General features: G+C 44.6%; 1 protein-coding gene across 5 annotated transcripts in view; it reads right to left on the bottom strand.

The window, feature by feature from the left end:
* Window positions 1–1,025: 1,025 nt before the first annotated feature.
* Window positions 1,026–23,026, bottom strand: part of LOC100353264 (lactase/phlorizin hydrolase) — a 96,476-nt gene continuing 74,475 nt past the window's right edge. For all 5 annotated transcript variants that reach the window (XM_070071552.1, XM_070071554.1, XM_070071555.1 and 2 more), the window contains 5 exons: window positions 22,750–22,859; window positions 18,286–18,420; window positions 3,774–3,997; window positions 2,335–2,568; window positions 1,026–1,667 (listed from right to left, as the gene is read on the bottom strand). In XM_070071552.1, coding sequence (XP_069927653.1) covers window positions 1,450–1,667; window positions 2,335–2,568; window positions 3,774–3,997; window positions 18,286–18,420; window positions 22,750–22,859 — 921 coding nt within the window. In that variant the 3' untranslated portion in view covers window positions 1,026–1,449. The remainder of the gene's footprint in view (window positions 1,668–2,334; window positions 2,569–3,773; window positions 3,998–18,285; window positions 18,421–22,749; window positions 22,860–23,026) is intronic.

Genomic DNA, 23,026 nt, shown 5'->3' with positions numbered 1-23,026 from the left:
CCTTCTTGTCTCCTACCACTGCTCTGGATAAGTTCTTTGAAAGTATAACTACAGGAGCAGATATATTTTCCATTGCTCTCTCCAAAATGTGCTTCCCAATGACAAGACAGAGTGCCCAGCCTCAAGAAGCTGATGGCTCAGAAATATGCACTTCCAGTATAACGTGGCTCAGTTATAGTGGGGGATATTTACAGTCAAGATAGAGGAAGAAGCTTCTGCCTGGAACACTCGAAATTAAGAAGCCATTTTCTCTCCAGAGGAGGAAGTTCATTATTTCAACTGAGACTTGAAGGCAATTTCAGAAGAACATCCTAGGCAGAAGGCATAACATTTGCAAAGACACAGAGGAATATGGGATAGTGGAGGACCTACAGGCAGTTCAGAAGTATCACAGATTGGGAGAGGAGGAAGAAAATGGGCCAAATGGGCCTAGGTTATTCGTGGGACTCCTTAGGGTCATGCGATAGATGGGGTGAGCATTTGGTGCAGTGGGTAAGATGCCCCTTGAGATGCCCTATCCCGTATCAGAGTGCCCAGATTTGTATCCCAGCTCTGCTTCCTACTCCAGCTTCCTGCATATGGGCACCGTGGGGGACTGTGGGTGATGGCTCAAGTACTTGGGTTCCTGCCACCTCTTGGGAGGCCTGAATTGAGTTCTAGGCATCTGGCTTTGAGCTGATCCAGCCCCAGCTGATGCATGCATTTAGGGAGTGAACCAATGGATGAAAGTTCTCCCTCAGCTTACCTCTGATTCTCTGCCTTTCAAGTAAGTAAAATCAAAGTGCTCTGGTAGGAGAGCCAGGGATGACATAAAAGGCGGCAGTGGTGGGGTTTGGGATAGGGAACTGAGGATGGATCAGACGCCATCTCTGCATGTTAACTGCATCTACCCCAGGGAATATAAAGCAGGGAGAAAGCCTTGGTCTGGTAGGAAGCTTGGTAAGAGCCCCAAATGGCTTGTGTGGCTGCCTAGCTTCTGATGCACCCACCTTCTCACAGAGACACAACCGTAGGAGATAGGACACAGTGTGCGGTACCATTTTTATTTTCTGGGAATGCCAAGTAGGGGGTAGGAGGGAATTGAAGAGAGGGCAGGAGGTGAATGACTGTGCAGTCTGTCTGCACAGTGGAGTTGATTCCTTCTTAGGAGAGGATTTCTGTGGTTTCAACTCAGGATTCCACCTTCAAAAATTCTGAAACTTACAACACCCTGGTAAATTCAATTTGGTGGTTTAAAGACCACCAGACCAGTTTAGTATCTGCACATTTCCACAAGAGGTCTTCTGATGCCGGAATGAACTCACAGTACAGGGGCAATTTACAACATTTCCAGTTTAATCAGAACTCAAAATCCTTCAAGATTCGAGTCATCTCAACAAGAGAATACAAGACCTGAGGAGTCTGGTGGCTGGCACAGGTATAACAGAGAAACTAGGCCTGCATGACTTGTCAGAATGAAGAAACGGGGCTCAGTTCCTGTTGGCTTAGTTTTTTCCTTTGTTTGGAGCTCTTGCACAATGCATATGATAAAAACGCCAAGCCACAGACTCCAAGCAGCATGAGAGAAAAGAGCACGTACAAAGCCGTCTCTGCTTCCGTCGAGCCGAGCGACAGCCCCAGGAACTGGACTTCCTCCTGGCTCACGGGGCTCATGGTGGGGTCAGTGTCTAGGGAAGGACAAGAGAGAGCAGTTTGTGCTGTGGTGCTGACTCATTTATCACACCCACATGCCCTAGAGTAGGCCCAGGCTGGGTCCCTGGGGTCCAGAGGCTACGTATTCCCCAGATCTGCACAGCGAGGGTGAGTGCCTTGCTGAGGTGAACATGCTGTCCCTTTCTCTGTGTGGCAAGAGCCTCTGACTGCAACTAAGCAGTTTTCTATTTTAAACATCTGTATCAGCAGTTGGGATATCATCTAAGTTGGATCGCTGCGCACTGGTACAGTGATTTATACTTTCGCAGCCTTCGACACACATTGGCCCCATGTTGTACAGGCCCTCCCTGCACTTTCCCAGTTCTTCAGCTGGGTCCTTCCGACTTCCCAGAGGCACCTGCCTAGTTTCTTGTCTGAGGTCACACAGCAAGGCAGTGGGAGGGCTGGATAAGAACCTAGACCTGCTTTTCCCGCACCAGGGCTTCGTTCTGGGGGATAACATTAGCCCCAAGTTTCCTTTGTTCATCCCAGGAGTGTCTGAAACATTCAATAAAATAAATCCTGGCCTAATGAATGAAGGGGTTGGAGAGGCAGAGGAGCATAATTAGCTGGACAGAGAGACAGGCCCTTGCTCTGGCCCCTCATCCTTTGGTTTTCGTCCCTCCCAGAGCCCCATCTCACCTTCTGGCTGGAGGAGACAAGGGTGAGGTCCCTCTGCAGGGTCGGGGAAGCCGTTGCACCGGACTATGGAGGCATAAAACTTGGCAGACTCTCTGGGGATCCTTGGCAGAGAAGGGTCACTGTAGTTCACAAAATGCAGACCAAACTTATCTGAGTAGCCATAGGCCCACTCAAAGTTGTCCACCAGTGTCCAGACTGTGTATCCTCGAAGGTCCACCTTGTCCTGCTGCACAGCTGCACAAACACAGAGTCTGGATTTGACCTTTCCTTATCCCAGTAAGACACTTCTGCCAGGTCCCCACAGCCAGCTCAGCCCACAGTGCTCCCCACTGTGTGACTCCAAGTAGAGCTGAAATTTGGCTTTAGCTCTTGGAAAGTGTAGCCTGCCCTTTCCCTGGTGTGTGGTGCCACCAGCATTTTTCTAGGTAGATTCAGCCCTGTGTGTGAGTTAGGACACAGGTAGATTGAGATAATCCCTTTGGGGTATCTATACTCCCTTCTCTCTGCATTGCAAGTTACCAATCTTGGTGTGTGCCTTAGAATGTTAGTGCTCCCACCTGTACAAAGTAAAGCACCCTTGGGACAAGGGTTGTGGTGCAGTGAGCTGCTACGTGTGACACTGGCATCCTATATCAGAGTGCTGGTTTAGTCTGTTTGCTCTGCTTCTGATCCATATTCCTGCTACTGCTACTGCTTGGGAAAACAGTGGAGGATGGCCCAGTTACTTGAGCCCTTGCCACTCTTGTGGCAGATCTAGATAGAGGTTTGCTATCAAAGAGCTGAACAAAGAACCAAAGAAGAAGAGAGGAAAGGAAGGAAGAAAGGAGGAAATGAGGATAAAATGAAGGAATGAAGGGAGAGGGGGAGGGAGGAAAGAAAGAAGGGAAGGAAGGAAAGAAGGAAAGAGGGAGGGAGGGAGGGAGATGGACCAACCATCTCACACACACACACAAAAAGGCCCTAGACGTGGATGAAAGATGTCTGCTGGGACAGATTTTCTAGCCATTCCCTTTGCCTGCTGCGAGGCTCTCTGTTACTCAGCATGGCTTTCTGTCCCCTTACTCTCATGGTCCCATCTCCAGTTGTTAGGGCTGGGCCAAGGGTCTCAAAGTTTGGTTTGGGGAACGGAAGACCCTACATGTGGACAACCGCACAGCCTGCTCCTCCTGGCTCTTCACAGTCCATCCTCAGGAAGGAGCTGCTGTCCAGAAACACCAGGCCTCAGGGAGGAGAGAGGACAGCAGGAGACTCAGGCCGGGAGCGAACATTTAGGGTGTCGGGCAAGTGGGTTTGCTTGCTGAGCTTAGAGGAAGGAAGACATTCAGAACGTGGCTCAAATTTGAAAGGCTTTACTATGATGGTGGTGGTGGGGGGTAGACATTCCCCTCCTGCAGATGCTGGCCATGTTTCCAACAGTGAAAGGGGTGGGCCTGGCATACCTTTGAGGGCCTCGTTGATGTAACTGCGGAGGTAGTAGATCCTGGTAGTGTCATTGAGGTACGAGTCTCCCCGATGGGACACCCCGTTCTCTGTTACATAAATCGGAGGGTTGTTGTACTCCTCCTTTATCCAGTTCAGGATCCTCCTGAAGCCAAAAGGTGTCATCTTCAGCCAGAAAGAGCCAGAGTCTGGCCAAGATCGATCTGTGATGGAAGCCACTCCCCTGTGAGTTCAAAAACTGAAGATCAGGTGGTGTTCTGTAAATCCTAAGGGGGTCTTTACACAAAACAAGACTTAGCCTAGGAAAAGCCTGAGGTTTTGTCTAGACTCAGAGTCATACAAATGCCAGAACAATCAAATTGCCTCCAACTCTCTTTTCACTTCTGGTTGCCCCCCTCAATACTGCTGTAACGCTGGAAAGCCCAGGAAGCTCTCTGTTCTGTGAGCTCTCTGCCTGTGCAGAGAGGAGTGGTCTTGTTTGTGGGACTGAGCCCTTCATGGGCTCCCTGTTGACAGGTGACATTTGACACCAGATGTGAATGGCTGTGGGTGTCCCAGGCTCTAGTCCTCCAGGGAATGCTGTGTCCTCAGAGAAGTAGCTCCCCTGAGTCACCTGTCAGTACCCCACACAGGTCACAAGAAGGGCCCTCATGTTAGGGTTAGGGTTAGGGTTAGGGTTAGGGTTAGGGTTAGGGTTAGGGTTAGGAGCAGACAGTCTGGGACCCTCAATTGTCCCAGACCTTGATCTGGCCATTCAGTAATAGACAAGGAGAGGACAACTCATACCACAGGAATGCATGCCGGGCACGATGTGCAAAAATGACGTCCCAAGAGTCCTACAGTCCAAATAAGGAGCAGCCTTTTAGATACAAGAAACATATCTCAGCAAGAAAGATACTTGCATACTGAAAGTGAAAGGATAGAGAGGCCGGCGCTGTGGTGTAGTGCGTAAAGCCACCATCTGCAGTGCTGGCATCCCATAGGGGCACCAATTCAAGTGCTGGCTGCTCCACTTTCCATCCAGCTCCCTGCTATGGCCTGGGAAAGCAGTAGAAGATGGCACATGTCCTTAGGCCCCTGCATCCACATGGGAGACTGGGAAGAAGCTCCTGGCTTCTGGCTTTGGATCAGCCCAGCTACAGTCATTGCAACCATTTGGGGAATGAAGCAGTGGATGGAAGACTTTCTCTCTCTCTTTATCTCTATGCCTCTGCCTTTCTGTTTCTGCCTTTCAAAAGAAATAAATAAATCTTAAAAAGTGAAAGGATGGATTCCATGACAACTGAAACAGAAAAAGAGCTGATGCAGCCATCCTAATATAGACAAAATAGGGGCCGGCACTGTGGCGCAGCTGGTCAACGCTCTGGCCTGAAGCGCCAGCATCCCATATGGCTGCTAGTTATAGTCCCGGCTGCTCCACTTCCCATCCAGCTCTCTGCTATGGCCTGGGAAAGCAGTAGAAGATGGCCCAAGCCCTTGTGCCCCTACACCCACATGGGAGAACTGGAGGAAGCTCCTGGCTCCTGGCTTTGGATCTGTGTCGCTCCCCCTCTTCATGGAGGAATGACACTAAGCCCTGCCTAGGCTTCCTATCCGAGTCACGGCACCATTATGTCGCTCCCCCTCTTCGTGGAGGAACGACACAGGACCCTGCGCTGTTCTTTTGTCTGCTCGGCCCTTCCCGGGTTTGCTGCTGGTTCTTCCCGGGTTGGCTACCGACCCTTCCACCTCCGTGGAAGGGCGGTTTCCCCTGCCACATTCCCCACTTCCGCGGGGGAGCGGCACACCGCCGGCCGGCTCTCTCGGGGGCTGCACAGGTGTTCCTCTTAGATGTTCCCCTTAGATGTTCCTCGTGCATGTTGTCTCTCTCCTCCTTTATAGTCCTCTTCCACCAATCCCAACTCTGCTACCCACACGCCGAGTACGCTGCTCTCCTCCAATCAGGAGAAGCTCCTGCAGCTTGTCAAGTTGGTGAGAGGCAGCTGGGTAGAAGCTGTTGCCTCCTCTCCCAGCGCCATATTGTGGGAGAGCAGATGCATAGAATAAGTCTTAATTCCAGTAACTTAGTCTAGTCCGAGTTGCTCCCCACAGATCTGCACAACTCTGGCCATTGTGGCCAACTGGGGAGTGAACCATCAGATGGAAGACTTCTGTTTCTCTCTGCCTCTCCTCTCACTGTGTAACTCTTTCAAATAAATAAATAAATAAATAAATATTTTTAAAAATATATCAGACAAAATAGACTGTAACACAAAAACTGTTAAAAGAGACACAGAAGGGCACTAGGTAATGATTAAGGGATCAATTCAACAGGAAGACATGATTATTATAAATGTATATGCACCTAACCACAGGGCACCTGGCCATTTAAAATAAATGTTAATGGATTTAAAGGGAGACATAGACTCAAATACAATAGTAATGAGAGACTTCAAACCCCACTTTGAGCAATGGACAGATCAACCAGACGGAAAATCAGCAAGGAAACAACAGAGTTAATCGACATTATAGACCAAATGGACCTAACAGATACCTACAGAACTTTGCATCCTACACACAGAGAATAGAGATTCTTCTCACCAGTGCATGGAACTTTCTCTAGGATTGACCAAATGCTAGGCCATAAAGCAAGTCTCAGAAAATTCAAGATAACTGAAATCATACCATGCATCTTCTCTGACCACAGTGGAATGAAGTTGGTAATCAATAACTCAGAAATCTCTAGAACATATGCAAACACGTGGAGACTGAACTACATGCCCCTGAATGAACAGTGGATTGTTAAAGAAATCAAAAGAGAAAAAAAAATTTCTGAAAGCAAATGAAGATGACAATACAACGTATCAAAACTTAGAGGATATAGCAAAAACAGTGTTAAGAGGAAAATTTATAGCAATTGGTCCTACATCAATAAATTGGAAAAGCACCAAATGAATGAGCTATCAGTGCATCTCAAGGACCTAGAAAAACAACAGCAAACCAAATTGGAAACTAGCAGGAGAAAAGAAATAATTAAAATTAGAGAATAAACAAGTGCTTGGCTCCCGGCTACCCATGTGAAAGACTCAGAGGGAGCTCCAGATTCTTGGCCTCACCCTGGATCACCCCTAGCTGTTGTGGCCACCCAGGGAGTGAACCAGTAGATGGAAGGACTCCCTCTCTCTAACTCATAAAGAAAGAAAAGAAAAGAAAAGAGAAAGGTAAAGAAAAGAAAAGAAAAGAGAAAGGTAAAGAAAAGAAAAGGAAAGGAAAAAGAGAAGAAAAAAATGAAGGGTCTGCATTGTGCACAGTGGGGGGTTAAGCCACTGGCACCCCATATCAGAGTACTGTATCAGGTCCTATCTGCTCTGCTTCTGACCAGCTCCCTGCAAATATACCTAGGAGGCATAAGATTGCCCAAGTACTTGTAGCCCTGCCACCTATCTGGGACCAGGATGGAGTTCCCAGGCTTCTGGCTTTGTCCTGACCCAACCCTAGTTGTTGTAGCCACTGGGGAGTGAACCAGCAGATGGAAGATCTTCTTCTCTCTGTCTCCCTTTCTCTCTCGGCCTTCTGCTTTTCAAGTGAACAAAACAAATTTTAAAAAAAGAAAAGAAAAACTAATTTTGTCTGTAATACATCTGAAGAGTGAAGAAAATTTGTCTGAAAAAGGAAAGTCAGATTAACGTTTAATTATCCCATTTGCAGACTGCTAGCTTATCTAGACTCCCATTGAGTCTCCATGTGGCCTGACCTTGTGTAGACAAGTCTCAGCCTGTCTCCAGTATCCCCTATCTTCCTTCTCAAGTTCCCTCTTTTGGGTCACTTCTGTCTTATCTCTCCTATGTAGTTCATACTAAAGAGGAGGTTTACTCAAGAGAGTTTTATTCCCTTACTCTGCTTCTTTGTGAATTCACCTGCCTTGTTACCAACCTAGGTGGTAACCAAGGCTGGCACTCTCTAGCTTAAAAACATCTTTGCTAAGGCTCTTGCCATGCAGGCTCCTTGTAGAAATCAGGCCCATCAGATAAGACTCAAGGTTAAGAAGAACTATTTTTAAGAAGAACTGTATTTTCGGAGGCAAGATGGCGGAATAGGAAGGGAGCATAGGATAGTCCGGGGAGAGACAGTTTAATAAAAGTGGAGATACTGCAGGTTCAAGGAAGAGTAGGGGAGGAAACAGCAGAAGAAACTCTTCCGGAACGCGTGATTCACAGTGGACCTGCGTGGAGAGCGTGGGAGCCCACAGTTCGGGACACCAGCGGCAGACTCAACACACCAGCGCTGGAACGCGAGGTGAGCCGAACCTCAATAGCCGGAGACACCAGCAAGCAAGCGGAGAGAGGAGACTAGAGGGAACGACCCCCGGGGGGGAAAAGTTCACCAGGCTAACTGGAAGAGAGAGAGAGAGAAAAAAAAAGTGACTGGTACGGACACGGGTTTCTCTCTCTCCGCTCACCTCTCAAGGGTGAGCAAGACAAAGAGCAGGCACCATCTTGGACATACGTCATAAGCAGAGCGACCTCAGGTCTGCACCGGCCCTGAGCCTAGCAGAAAAACCTGACTCTGGGCGGGGCGAATTAACAGGAGATTAGGACCTAGTAAATTTGTGGTGCTACTGAACTGAGACTGTGAAAAAAGAGACGGTGAGGGAGAGAACTCACGGAATTCACGTGAGTACTCTCCAGAGACGCTACAATTCCGTAACTTTGGCAATCCAGTGGGAGACTGAAGGAGAATTTGAGCCCACTCTGAGGGCAGAACAGATTCCCTGTGTGGTCCTTGGGAAAGAGCTTCTGATCTCTGGCTCCTGTGGGTATATCATTTGCCTGCTAACTACCTCCAACTTCGTTCAGCTGTGCAGAATAACTTCCCTTTTGAATCAAAAAAAAAAAAAAAAAGAGAGAGAGAGAGAGATTTACCATGCCTAACCTGGGAGTGTCACCTTTGGCACACCAAACAGAGCTCCCAGGCCACACCCATCTCAAGCCTCTAAGGCTCCATCAAAAATAGACAGTCCACTTAATCTAGAGTCATAGTATAACAAGAAAAAGCACCACAGTGAAGAAACCAAATATCTCCAATATGCCAAATAACAAACGCAAAAACCGAGGTAATAAAAACAAGGAAGTCACCATGACGCCCCAAAATGAAAAAGACACCCCAATTCAAGATTATGAAGATGATGAGATAGAAGAAATGCAAGAAGCAGATCTCAAAAAATTGATAAGAACATTAAGAAGTTCTCAAAAACAAATGCTTGAACTACAGAAATCCTTAATGGACAAGATAGAAAATCTCTCTCGTGAAAATGAAATATTAAGGAGGAATCAAAATGAATCAAAACAACTAGTACAACAGGAAACTGTGATAGTGACGATAAATCATAATGAAGTGAAGAATTCAATAGATCAAATGAAAAACACAATAGAGAGCCTTACAAACAGAATGGGTGAAGCAGAAGAGAGAATATCGGACTTAGAAGACAGAGAACAGGAAAGGAGACAGTCAAACCAAAGAAAAGAAGAGGAAATTAGAAATCTAAAACATATTGTCGGGAATCTTCAGGATACTATTAAAAAAACCCAACATTCGGGTTCTAGGAGTTCCTGAAGGCATGGAGAGGGAGAAAGGATTAGAAGGCCTTTTTAGTGAGATATTAGCAGAAAATTGGAGAAGGACAGAGACATCCTAGTACAGGAAGCTCACAGAACCCCTAATAAACACGACCAAAAGAGATCCTCACACGACACGTTGTAATTAAACTCTCCACAGTGAAACATAAAGAAAAGATCCTAAAATGTGCAAGAGAGAAACGTCAGATTACTCTCAGAGGATCTCCAATCAGACTCACAGCTGACTTATCATCAGAAACCTTACAAGCTAGGAGGGAATGGCGAGATATAGCCCAGGTACTAAGAGAGAAAAACTGCCAGCCCAGAATATTATATCCTGCAAAGCTATCATTTGTGAATGAAGGTGAAATAAAGACCTTTCATAGCAAACATAAATGGAAAGAATTTGTCACCACTCGTCCAGCCCTGCAACAGATGCTTCAAGATGTGTTACACACAGAAACACAGAAACATGGTCATCAGTATGAAAGAAGGTAAAGGAAGGAAACCTCACAGCAAAAGATCACAGGAAGTTCAAAGCAGATATTAGAACTTATCTTTGGCAAATGGCAGGGCAAAGTTACCACTTATCATTAGTCACATTGAACGTTAATGGCCTGAACTGTCCAGTTAAAAGACACAGATTGGATGATTGGGTTAAGGAACAAAACCCATCTATTTGCTGCTTACAAGAAACACATCTTTCCAACAAAGATCCATACAGACTGAAAGTGAAAGGCTGGAAAAAGATATACCGTGCCAACAGAAATGAAAAAAGAGCGGGTGTAGCCATCTTAATATCGGACAACATAAACTTTACCACAAAAACTGTTAAGAGAGACAAAGAGGGACACTATATAATGATTAAGGGATCAATACAACAAGAAGATATAACAATTATCAATGTATATGCACCTAACTACAGGGCACCGGTTTATCTAAAACATTTGTTAAGGGACTTAAAGGGAGACTTAGACCCCAATACAATAGTACTGGGGGACTTCAATACTCCACTCTCAGAAATAGACAGATCAATAGGACAGAAGATCAACAAGGAAACAGTAGATTTAAACGACACTATAGCCCAAATGGGTCTAACAGATACCTACAGAACTTTCAATCCTACAGCTAAAGATTTTACATTCTTCTCAGCAGTACATGGAACCTTCTCTAGGATTGACCACATACTAGGCCATAAAGCAAGTCTCAGCAAATTCAAAAGAATTAGAATCATACCATGCAGCTTCTCAGACCATAAAGGAATGAAGTTGGAAATTAGCAACTCAGGAATCCCCAGAGCATATGCAAACACATGGAGATTGAACAACATGCTCCTGAATGAACACTGGGTCATAGAAGAAATTAAAAGAGAAATCAAAAATTTTCTGGAAGTAAATGAGGATAACAGCACAACATACCAAAACTTATGGGATGCAGCAAAAGCAGTGTTAAGAGGAAAGTTTATATCAATAGGTGCCTACATCAAGAAATTGGAAAGGCACCAAATAGATGAGCTTTCAATTCACCTCAAGGATCTAGAAAACCTACAGCAAACCAGACCCAAATCTAGTAGGAGAAGAGAAATAATTAAAATCAGAGAAGAAATCAACAGGATTGAATAAAAAAAAAAAAAACAGTACAAAAAATCAGCCAAACGAGGAGCTGGTTTTTTGAAAAAATAAACAAAATTGACACCCCATTGGCCCAACTAACTAAAAAAAAGAAGAGAAAAGACCCAAATCAATAAAATCAGAGATGAAAAAGGAAATGTAACAACAGACACCACAGAAATAAAAAGAATCATCAGAAATTACTACAAGGACTTGTATGCCAGCAAACAGGGAAACCTATGAGAAATGGATAGATTCCTGGACACATGCAACCTACCTAAATTGAACCAGGAAGACATCAAAAACCTAAACAGATCCATAACTGAGACAGAAATTGAAACAGTAATAAAGGCCCTCTGTCGCTCCCCCTCTTCACGGAGGAACGACACTAGACCCTGCGCTGTTCTTTTGTCTGCTCGGCCCTTCCCGGGTTTGCTGCTGGTCCTTCCTGTGTTGGCTGCCAACCCTTCCACCTCGTGGAAGGGCGGCTCCCCCTGCCACTTTCCCCACTTCCATGGGGGAGTGGCACACCGCCTGCCGGCTATCTCGGGGGCTGCTCAGATGTTATCCGGATGTTCCCCTTAGATGTTCCTCGTGCATGTTGTCTCTCTCCTCCTTTATAGTCCTCTTCCACCAATCCCAACTCTGCTACCCACACGCTGAGTACGCTGCTCTCCTCCAATCAGGAGCAGGATCAGCTCCTGCAGGTTATTGGTCGAACTGGAGGCAGCTGGGTAGAAGCTGTTGCCTCCTCTCCCAGCGCCATATTGTGGGAGAGCAGATGCATAGAATAAGTCTTAATTCCAGTAACTTAGTCTAGTCCGAGTTGCTCCCCACAGCCCTCCCAACAAAGAAAAGCCCAGGACCAGATGGATTCACTGCTGAATTCTACCAGACATTTAAAGAAGAACTGACTCCAATTCTTCTCAAACTATTCAGAACAATCGAAAAAGAGGGAGTCCTCCCAAATTCTTTCTATGAAGCCAGCATCACCTTAATTCCTAAGCCGGAAAAAGATGCAGCATTGAAAGAGAATTACAGACCAATATCCCTGATGAACATAGATGCAAAAATCCTCAATAAAATTCTCGCCAATAGAATGCAACAACACATTAGAAAGATCATTCACCCAGACCAAATGGGATTTATCCCTGGTATGCAGGGATGGTTTAATGTGCACAAAACAATCACTGTGATACACCACATTAACAGACTGCAGAAGAAAAACCATATGATTATCTCAATAGATGCAGAGAAAGCATTCGATAAAATTCAACACCCGTTCATGATGAAAACTCTAAGCAAACTGGGTTTGGAAGGAACATTCCTCAATACAATCAAAGCAATCTATGAAAAACCCACGACCAACATCCTATTGAATGGGGAAAAGTTGGAAGCATTTCCACTGAGATCTGGTACCAGACAGGGATGCCCACTCTCACCACTGCTATTCAATATAGTTCTGGAAGTTCTAGCCAGAGCTGTTAGGCAAGAAAAAGAAATTAAAGGGATACAAATTGGGAAGGAAGAACTCAAACTATCCCTCTTTGCAGATGACATGATTCTTTATTTAGGGGACCCAAAGAACTCTACTAAGAGACTATGGAACTCATAGAAGAGTTTGGCAAAGTAGCAGGGTATAAAATCAATGCACAAAAATCAACAGCCTTTGTATACACAGACAATGCCATGGCTGAGGAAGAACTTCTAAGATCAATCCCATTCACAATAGCCACAAAAACAATCAAATACCTTGGAATAAACTTAACCAAGGACGTTAAAGATCTCTACGATGAAAATTACAAAACCTTAAAGAAAGAAATAGAAGAGGATACCAAGAAATGGAAAAATCTTCCATGCTCATGGTTTGGAAGAATCAATATCATGAAAATGTCCATTCTCCCAAAAGCAATTTATAGATTCAATGCAATCCCAATCAAGATACCGAAGACCTTCTTCTCAGATCTGGAAAAAACGGTGCTGAAATTTATATGGAGACACAGGAGACCTTGAATAGCTAAAGCAATCTTGTACAACAAAAACAAAGCTGGAGGCATCTCAATACCATATTTCAGGACATACTACAGGGCAATTGTAATCAAAACAGCATGGTACTGGTACAGAAACAGATGGATAGACCAATGGAACAGAATTGAAACACCAGAAATCAATTCAAACATCTACAGCCAACTCATATTTGATCAAGGATCCAAAACCAATCCCTGGAGTAAGGACAGTCTATTCAATAAATGCTGCTGGGAAAATTGGATTTCCACGTGCAGAATCATGAAGCAAGACCCCTACCTTTCACCTTACACAAAAATTCACTCAACATGGATTAAAGACTTAAATCTACGACCTGACACTATCAAATTATTAGAGAGCATTGGAAAAACCCTGCAAGATATAGGTACTAGCAAAGACTTCTTGGAAAAGACCCCAGAAGCACAGGCAGTCAAAGCCAAAATTAACATTTGGCATTGCATCAAATTGAGAAGTTTCTGTACTGCAAAAGAAACAGTCAGGAAAGTGAAGAGACAACTGACAGAATGGGAAAATATATTTGCAAACTATGCAACAGATAAAGGGTTGATAACCAGAATCTACAAAGAAATCAAGAAACTCCACAAGATCAAAACAAACAACCCACTTAAGAGATGGGCCAAGGACCTCAATAGACATTTTTCAAAAGAGGAAATCCAATGGGCCAACAGACACATGAAAAAATTATCAGGATCACTAGCCATCAGGGAAATGCAAATCAAAACCACAATGAGGTTCCACCTCACTTCAGTTAGAATGGCTCACATTCAGAAATCTACCAACAACAGATGCTGGAGAGGATGTGGGGAAAAAGGGACACTAACCCACTGTTGGTGGGAATGCAAACTGGTTAAGCCACTATGCAAGTCAGTCCGGAGATTCCTCAGAAACCTGAATATAACCCTACCATTCAACCCAGCCATCCCACTCCTTGGAATTTACCCAAAGGAAATTAAATTGGCAAACAAAAAAGCTGTCTGCACATTAATGTTTATTGCAGCTCAATTCACAATAGCCAAGACCTGGAACCAACCTACATGCCCATCAACGGTAGACTGGATAAAGAAATTACGGGGCATGTACTCTATAGAATACTATACAGCAGTCAAAAACAACGAAACCCAGTCATTTGCAACAAGATGGAGGAATCTGGAAAACATTATGCTGAGTGAATTATGCCAGACCCAAAGGGACAAATATCATATGTTCTCCCTGATCGGCGACAACTAACTGAGCACCAAAGGGGAAACTTGTTGAAGTGAAATGGACACTATGAGAAACAGTGACTTGATTAGCTCTTGTGCTGACGGTTGATGTACAATGTAATACTTTATCCATTTTAGTATTTTGTTTTGTTCTAGTACTATTGGTTGAACTCTGTAATTAACACACAATTATTCTTAGGTGTTTAAATTTTAACTGAAAAGTGATCCCTGTTAGGAATTTGGAAAACATTATGTTGAGTGAAATAAGCCAATCCCAAAGGGACAAATACCACTTGTTCTCTTTGATAGGTGACAAATAAGTGAGCACCAAAAAGGAAACCTCTTAAAGTGAAATGAACACTATGAGAAACGGTGACTTGATCAGCCCTCACCCTGACTGTTGATGAGCAACTTAATATATTATCCCTCTTAGTATTTTTTTTGTTTGTTCTACTTAATACTTTTGGTTGAATACTGTAATCAATACGCAATTCTTCTTAAGTGCTGAAACTTAACTGAAAAGTGATCACTGTTAAATATAAGAGTGGGAATAAGAGAGGGAAGAGATGTGCAATTCGGGACATGCTCAAGCTGACTTACCTCAAACGGTAGAGTTAGAAACATACCAGGGGATTCCAATTCAATCCCATCGAGGTGGCATGTACCAATGCCATCTCACTAGTCCCAGTGATCAATTTCTGTTCACAATTGATCGTAATGATAGGACTAAGAACCAAAGGGATCACATAAACAAGAATAGTGTCTGCAAATACTAGCTGATAGAATCAAAAAGGGAGAGAATGATCCAACATGGGAAGTGAGATACACAGCAGACCCATAGAATGGCAAATGTCCTAACAGCACTCTGGCCTCATAATCAGCCCTTAAGGCATGCGGATCCAGCTGAAATGCCCATGAGAGTATTTCAGGCATGGAAAGCCAAGACACTCTGGGGAAAAAAAAACCTAAATGAAAGATCTCCACGAGTGAGATCCCAGTTGAAAGAATGGGTCATCAAAGAAGGAGGTACCTTTCTCTGCAGGGAGGAGAGAACTTCCACTTTGACCATGGCCTTGTCTAAATATGATCAGAGTCAGTGAACTCAGGGGGCTTCCATAGCCTTGGCAGCTCATGACAAGAGCCTAGGGTGATTACTGATGCCATAAACAAGAGTGTCAATTTGTTAAGTCAACAACAGGAGTCACTGTGCACTTACTCTTCATGTAGGATCTTTGTCCTTAGTGTGCTGGACATTGAGATTTAATGCTATAACTAGTACTCAAACAGTATTTTTCACTTTATGTTTCTGTGTGGGAGGAAACTGTTGAAATCTTTACTTAATGTATGCTAAACTGATCTTCTGTATATAAAGAGAATCGAAAATGAATCTTGATGTGAATGGAAGGGGAGAGGGAATGGATAAGGGGAGGGTTGCGGGTTGGAGGGACGTTATGGGGGGGAAGCCATTGTAATCCATATTCTGTACTTTGGAAATTTATATTCATTAAATAAAAGTTAAAAAAAGATTAAAAAAATAAAAAAAAGAAATGTAGCTTAAGGTAACTTAATTCAGTCTAATGACAGATGTATGGCACTCTCTACCAAAGTACCAGTACCTTAAGGAAGATGTTAATTCCTTCCAGCAGTGCTACAAATTTGGTATAAATGGGTTAATTCATTCAAAAAAAAAAAAAAGAACTGTATTTTAAGAACTATTTTTCCTTATGTATAAGAACAAAGTGACAGTACATATTTGACCAGGCAGAGGCCAGTCTAGCACACCACCAGTAAGGGAACTGATCACTCCCTGCATGTGCTATTATGTCAAATATATACCCTAGGCTCCAGAGGTGGAAGGCTGAGCGAGTGTGAGTGATACGTGCTAATTCTACCCTCACCCTGTTGGCTTCAGTGCATGTCTGGATGCCACAGGCAGTGAGAGAGTTTTGAGAGACGTCTCAAACTCAGGAGACATAAGACCTGAAGTACATTTTCATTTTTATGCTCTCATTCCAGCCATGAGGCAAATAATCTAATTTATTTTGACTCTTGAACTTAAATAAAAATGCCTCATCTTTTTCTGCACCACCCTCTGGCCTGATTACGAGCTAGAGGATGCAGAAGTTAGCCTAAGTGAGTTGTAAAAAGTGCCAGCCCCTCTTCTGTGACTCCCCATCTCAGAACTCTGTTTCCTAACTGGCTTTTTGCCTCTATTTCCCTGCATGTGCTCTAATATGCATTAAATTCTTTTCCAGAGCATCACAGGGTCCTTGGGTCTATTTAGTGAGCCACCAAGGTCCCTCTGCTATCACATTTGAGTGCTCTTGAGGCTTTTAATCCCAGTAGAGGAGAGTTTTTTCAATCAGGTGACCATTGCCCCCATTGCTGTCATTTTGCCAGGGCTGTCTAGGCAAGAATCTGGGCCCAACAACTTCAGATGCTATTTAATATACACGGATTAATCCAGATGATGAAGTCTTGGACTTGAGACACCTCCCAACCTTGAGGAGCCACCTCCTTCTGAGAAGCCATCTCCTCCTGGAACCATGTCTTGACCCCCATGCCCAACAATGCCCTTTTTCAGCGTGAAGCAGCCAGAGTGATCATCACCCAGTCCCCCTAATAGAAGTTAGAGTCCATTCTTCGGGGTGGTGGGGATGTGAGGAGTCAGATGGTTTAACAGGAAATCTGGAAATTGAGTATGGAAAATATTCCCCCCAAAAGTTATCCTTAGTGGGGCTGGCGCTATGTTGTAGTGGGTAGGGCCACCTACCTGTAGTGCTGGCATCTGATGTGGGCACCAGTTTGAATCCAAGCTGATTCTCTTCCATTCCGGCTCTCTGCTGTGGCCTGGGAAAGCAGTGGGAGATGGCCCAAGTCCTTGGGCCCCTGTGCCTATGTGGGAGACCTGGAAGAGGCTCCTAGATCCTGGCGCCGTCGGATTGGTACAGCTCCAGTCATTGCGGCCAATTGGGAAGTGAACCAGTGGATGGAAAAGTGCTCTCTCTCTCTATCTCTCTGCCTCTCCTTCTCTGACTTCCAAATAAATAAATAAATAAAAAGTTATAGTTAGCAAGGTCAGAAGTGCCCGCCTGCCCACTACTTGGGAGCTTCCAATCTTATCATGAGAATAGCAAGGCAGGGATGACTCCAACCTTCTGAGTTCCCAGTTTACTAAAAAACAAATTAGGTATCCCACCTTGTGATGGCTCTTTTTTAAAGATTTATGTATTTTTTTACTTGAAAGTCAAAGTGGCAGAGAGGCAGAGAGGCAGAGAGGTGGGGGGGTGGGGGGGGTGGGGTCTTCCCTCTGCTGGTTCACTCCCCAGATTGTTGCAATGGCTGGAGCTGGGCAGATCTGAAGCCAGGAGCTTTTTCTGGGTCTGCCAAATGGGTGCAGAGGCCTAAGGCCTTGGGCCATCTTCTGCTTTCCCAGGCCATAGCAGAGAGCTGGATCACAAGTTGAGCAGCTGGGACTCGAACCAGTGCCCATACTAGATGCTGGCACTGCAGGTAGTACCTTCACCTGCTATGCCACAGCACAGGCCCATGATGGCTCTTTTGTTTTATCATGAGCAAGCCAGACAGGATAAAGGATTGCAAATCAGATCTTTTGAAGGGTTTTTTCCCCTCCTTGTAACTGAATGTCAATCTGATTGTCAACTTCTTTTTTTCAAAATAGTGCTTAAAAATCCCAGTGCCTTGGGGCCTTTTGGGTATTTTTCTCTCTTGGAAGCCCCTCTTCATGCCACTCTGGCTGGAGGTCTTTTACTCTAATACATCTTGCTTTTAAATCTCAAAAAGAAAGTAAACAGAGAAAACCATTTTGTTGAAAATGTTTTTTTTAAAAACCGAGCACATCTGCCTTAATAGGAGGCTCCTGGAAACCCTGGCATTATCTCATGGACAGCTTGCTAGAGATTTCAACTGGGATATTGGCTAGTAAGCATCTTCAAACCCTTTTATGAGGCTTTGTAGGTCTCTTCATACGAGTAGGGCCAAGCGACACTCTCCAACACTTTCCAAACCTTGCTCTAGGTGCCCTGTTGGTAGACTTACCTGTCTGCATCAATGGAGGAGATGGTGGAAGGGTAGTTGAGGTTGTAGGCCAGAACAGTGGTGTAGTGATTGAACCCAAAAAAGTCATAGGTGCCATTGATCCTCCTCTTCTCACTCTCTGTGAACTCTGGGAGCCTGGGCAGAAACAGCCAGTAAGATAAGGGCTTTCATCAACGGAAGACTGGATAAAAAAATTTTGGGGTATGTACTCTATGAAATACTACATAGTGGTAAAAAAATGAAATCCAGTCATTTGTAACAAAATGAAGAAATATGGAAAACATCATACTAAGTGAAATAAGCCAGTCCAAAAGGGACAAATATGTGTTCTCCCTGATTGGTGACAACTAACTGAGCACCTAAAAGGAAACCTGTAGAAGTGAAATTGACACTATGAGAAACAATGACTTGATCAGGCCTTGTCCTGACTGTTGAGGAACAACTTACTATTTTATTCTTTTTACTATTTTCTTTTTCTACTTAATACCATTGGTTGAACTCTTTACTTAATATAGAATTCTTCTTAGGTGTTGAAATCCAATTGAAAATTGATCCCTGTTAAAAATAAGAGTGGGAGTAAGAGAGGGAGGAGATGCACAATTCGGCACACATTCCCTTGGACTTACACCTAAGGGTAAAGCTAAAAACTTGCCATGGGACTCCAAATCCTATTCAGTTGGCAGGTACCAATGCCATCTTACTAGTTAAAGTGATCAGTTTAAGCACATAACTGATTATAAAGATAGGGATAAGTGTCAAAGGGATCAGATAAATAAAACAAACTGTCTGCTAATAACAATAGATAGAATTAAAAAGAAGAGAATGATCCAACATGGGAAGCAGGCCACACAGCAGACTCATAGAATGACAAATGCCCTAAATAGCACTTCGGCCTCAGAATCAGCCATTAAGGCTTTCAGATCTGGCCAAAAAGCCCATGAGAGCATTTCAGGCATGGAAAGCCAAGACACCTACATGAAAGATCTCTGTGAGTGAGATCCCAGTGGAAAGAAGAGCCATCAAAGAAAGAGGTATCTTTCTCTGAAGGGAGCAGAGAACTTCCACTTTGATTATGGCCCTGTCTAAATAATGCTGGAGTTTGTGGACTCAAAAGGCTTCCATAGCCTTGGCAGTTCATGACAAGAGCCTTGGGTGATCACTGACATCATAAATAAGAGTGTCAATTGTTAAATCAACAATAGGAGTCACTGTGCACTTGCTCCCCATGTAGGACCTCTGGCTTTAATGAATTATAGTATGAGAATTAATGGTAAAACCTGTCTTCAAACAGTACTCTATACTTTGTGTGTCTGTGAGGGTGCATACTGTTGAAATCCTTACTTAGTACAGAGTTGAGCTTCTGTATATAAAAATAATTAAAAATAAATCTTAATAATGAATGAGATGGGAGAGGTAGTAGGAGGTGGGATAGGAGTTTGGATGGGAGGGTGGGTATTGAAGGAAGAATCACTATAATCCAAAATCTGTACCTATGAAATTTATATTTATTAAATAGAGCTTTCTTTAAAAATAAAGAAAAGAATAAAAGGGGCTTCAGGCAGAATCACCTTTGAGGAGACAATGTTGTGAGCAGGGTAGGGAAGCAGGAGGGGCCTTTCAGGTGGTGTAGGAAGTACCTGAGGCTCTTCCCACTGATGTGACAAGAGTCTCTTCTTGTTGGCAAAACAAGACTTGGCCTTTTATAAATTTCAACATACACACTTTTGTATTTCCTTCAAACACTAACACATAAAAATTCTGATGCTTACCATCTATGAAGTATTTCAAACTTACAAGCATGTCTGAGACTGTTATGTTCATAAAGTTATGATGGCTTTTGTGATCTGTATTTCTGCATTCTACCCTTGTGAGGCCCTCCAGAAATGTGGGTCGCTTGGGTGGTCTCCTCTCCATAGTCTACCCGTGCTAGTGAGGGAAGTTTTTTCAGATTATTTGGTGCTTGGATCCCTGTGCTCTCATGATTTTACTGAGCTTTGTTTTCTTTCTTTTCTTTTTTTAAGTGACCCACTAGGTTAAGCATTTTTTTTGTCTTTTACTTATTTATTTTTACTTTTCATTTTCCTCAGAAACCTTTTATTTAAGGTATACTAACTTCATGCATTTCATAACTAAAAATTTATGAATTCAGTGATTTTTCCCACCCTATGCACCTTCCCACCCTTCTTCTTCCTCCCTTTCTAATTTCCATTCTTATTTTTCACTAAGATATATTTTAAATTAACATTTTTTCAGAAACCTTTTATTTAAAGTTTACAAACTTGATGCATTTCATAAATAAAATTTAGGAACGTAGCAATTTTTCCCACCCTACCCTCTCCCACCCACACTCCTACCCTTCTTCCATGATGACTTTGAACAGCTCTTGTCTTGACTGTTGAGGAATTTTTTTTTTGTTCAGATTATTTGTTGAACTTTGTATTTAGTGTAGGGTTAATCTTATTTTATAAAGTGAATTGAAAACAGATCTTGGCCAGCGCCGCAGCTCAATAGGCTAATCCTCCGCCTGCGGCGCCGGCACACCGGGTTCTAGTCCTGGTCGGGGTGCCGGATTCTGTCCCAGTTGCCCCTCTTCCAGGCCAGCTCTCTGCTGTGGCCCGGAAGTGCAGTGGAGGATGGCCCAAGTGCTTGGGCCCTGCACCCCATGGGAGACCAGGAGAAGCACCTGGCTCCTGGCTTTGGATCAGCGCGGTGTGCCGGCTGCAGCGCGCCGGCCGCGGCTGCCACAGGAGGGTGAACCAATGGCAAAAGGAAGACCTTTCTCTTTGTCTCTCTTTCTCACTGTCCACTCTGCCTGTCAAAAATAAATAAATAAATAAATAAATAAATAAAACAGATCTTAGTAAAAAAATAATAATGGGAATAGGAGAGGGAGGAGCTTTGTTTTCTTAACACATGAGGGTAGTATGCCCGTGTACTCTGAGTGAGGAGACTTTTCTCTAAACTTGCCTAATGTGCACTTCAGCCAAATCCTGTGACACACGTGCTGACAGGGAGACCCTGGTACTTCTGGCATAGACGGTGCCAGGAGTCACCAAGTTCAGGCCTCTGACACCTTCATCTTGACCCTTCTGCTACCATCAACCTCGAGGATCAAAACCTTCCCTTCCTGGGGTTTCTGAAAAGCTGGAAGGAAACTAAAGCCCACGTGCTCAAGCGCTCCCTCCTCTGTCAGGAGCCAGCAGTGGCTCCTCGGGGCCTGGGGCCCAAAGGCCCTCTACCAGGTGCCCAGGCCCCTCCCTGCAGCTGGGCAGCTGGCCCCACTCTTAGCTACACACATCCCACTCACTGTTAGTGACCTCCAGGCTGCACTCATATCCCACCCCTCGGGTGTGATGAACTCTCGCAAATTCCGTTCCTTGTCAAGACTCAGGTCAACAGATATTCTGTTTAATCCACAAAGACTCCTGGGTCTACTGAGCACTCCCTGGTCCCACCTTGATGAAAGGGGGAATGGGATTCTGTAGAGCCCTGTCTTCTTAGTGGGCCTGTCAGCAACCTGAAGGAGCCAGACTTGGAATCCTGTCTTTACATCAGTGGACCCCACAGGGCCTGGATCTGACACAGCACTAGTGGGTACTCAGCACAGCTGTGTGGACAGTGTAGGCTCGCTGGCTTGCTAGAGACCAGAGCCACCATATCAGGCGTTAGGCACAGCTTGCTCTCAGCTCAAACCAGGCTAGGACTGGGGTATAATGCAGCGAGTGGGCTTTTCGATCCTTACTAGTGGGCTTTGAGGGAAAGACTTGGGCTACAGCAGAAATTCTTAATGAATTTCTTTTGCTTTTGCCTACTTATGTTCACATGGGCTGCTTTCAGAGCCATGTATATTCCCACAAGGCCAGGAATCTTCTCTGCAATTTGGACCCCTCCACAAACCACACCTCAAATGTCAATGAGATGATTCTCAAAGCCAGAGTGTAAACATCCTTCTCCATCACTTGATAGCTAGGTGCTCCCACACCAAATTTTTTGCCTCAGTTTCCTCATCATTAATAGGAATGAGACTACCAATGGAAGACTGACACATGTGAGTGTGGATGTTGCCACTACTTCCTGCACTTAAGAGCCTCGTGAGTCAGGAAGTGGGGGGTGCTTTGATGCACAGCACACCCCCTGCAGTGGAATGATGAAAAGCACATGCCTGGCAATCCCTGGCTGCTCCCCGGATTCCCTGATGAGGGGTGAAACAGCACAGAATGTGCTGGGGAAATGGTCCTGGAGTGAGGTAGTGAGGCTGCTAAGAGGTGGGTGCTCCTGGGACAGATCTCCTGGCTGTCCTGAAGCAAGGTAACAGTAGTACCAGCTGTCTGTTGTCAAGCCCCTAGGAGAGCCAGGTGCTGCACTGAGTGCACACATACACGATCATGTTTAACTTCCCAGCAAGCACAGACACGCCCCCTGGCCCAACACCCACGCTTGCACCACCTGGTCTCAAAACCTTACCGAGACTCGTTGAGACCTGCGGCCAAGCTCCTCTCACGGATCCGTGTCTTCATCACCTCATGGTAGTCCCCGTTCTTGAAAATGGGGTGTGCAAACCAGCCTCCCATAAACTGCAGGATGGGGAGAGAGCAGTCAGCTTTGGCATTACAGGGGAGACCCTGGAGGATAGTGATGGCCTAGCTCAGCAGTCTCATTGGCCTCACAACCTCCCTTCCTTTCTCCCCAACCTTAGAACTTGATTTCGACTCTTCTCCATGGCCCTGTGCAAAGTGCAGTT

This window comes from Oryctolagus cuniculus, chromosome 3, assembly GCF_964237555.1.
Source record: "Oryctolagus cuniculus chromosome 3, mOryCun1.1, whole genome shotgun sequence".
Classification (NCBI taxonomy): Eukaryota; Metazoa; Chordata; class Mammalia; order Lagomorpha; family Leporidae; genus Oryctolagus; species Oryctolagus cuniculus.
The sequence above is the reverse complement of the archived record's forward strand: the minus strand, read 5'-3'. Positions and strand labels throughout refer to the sequence as shown.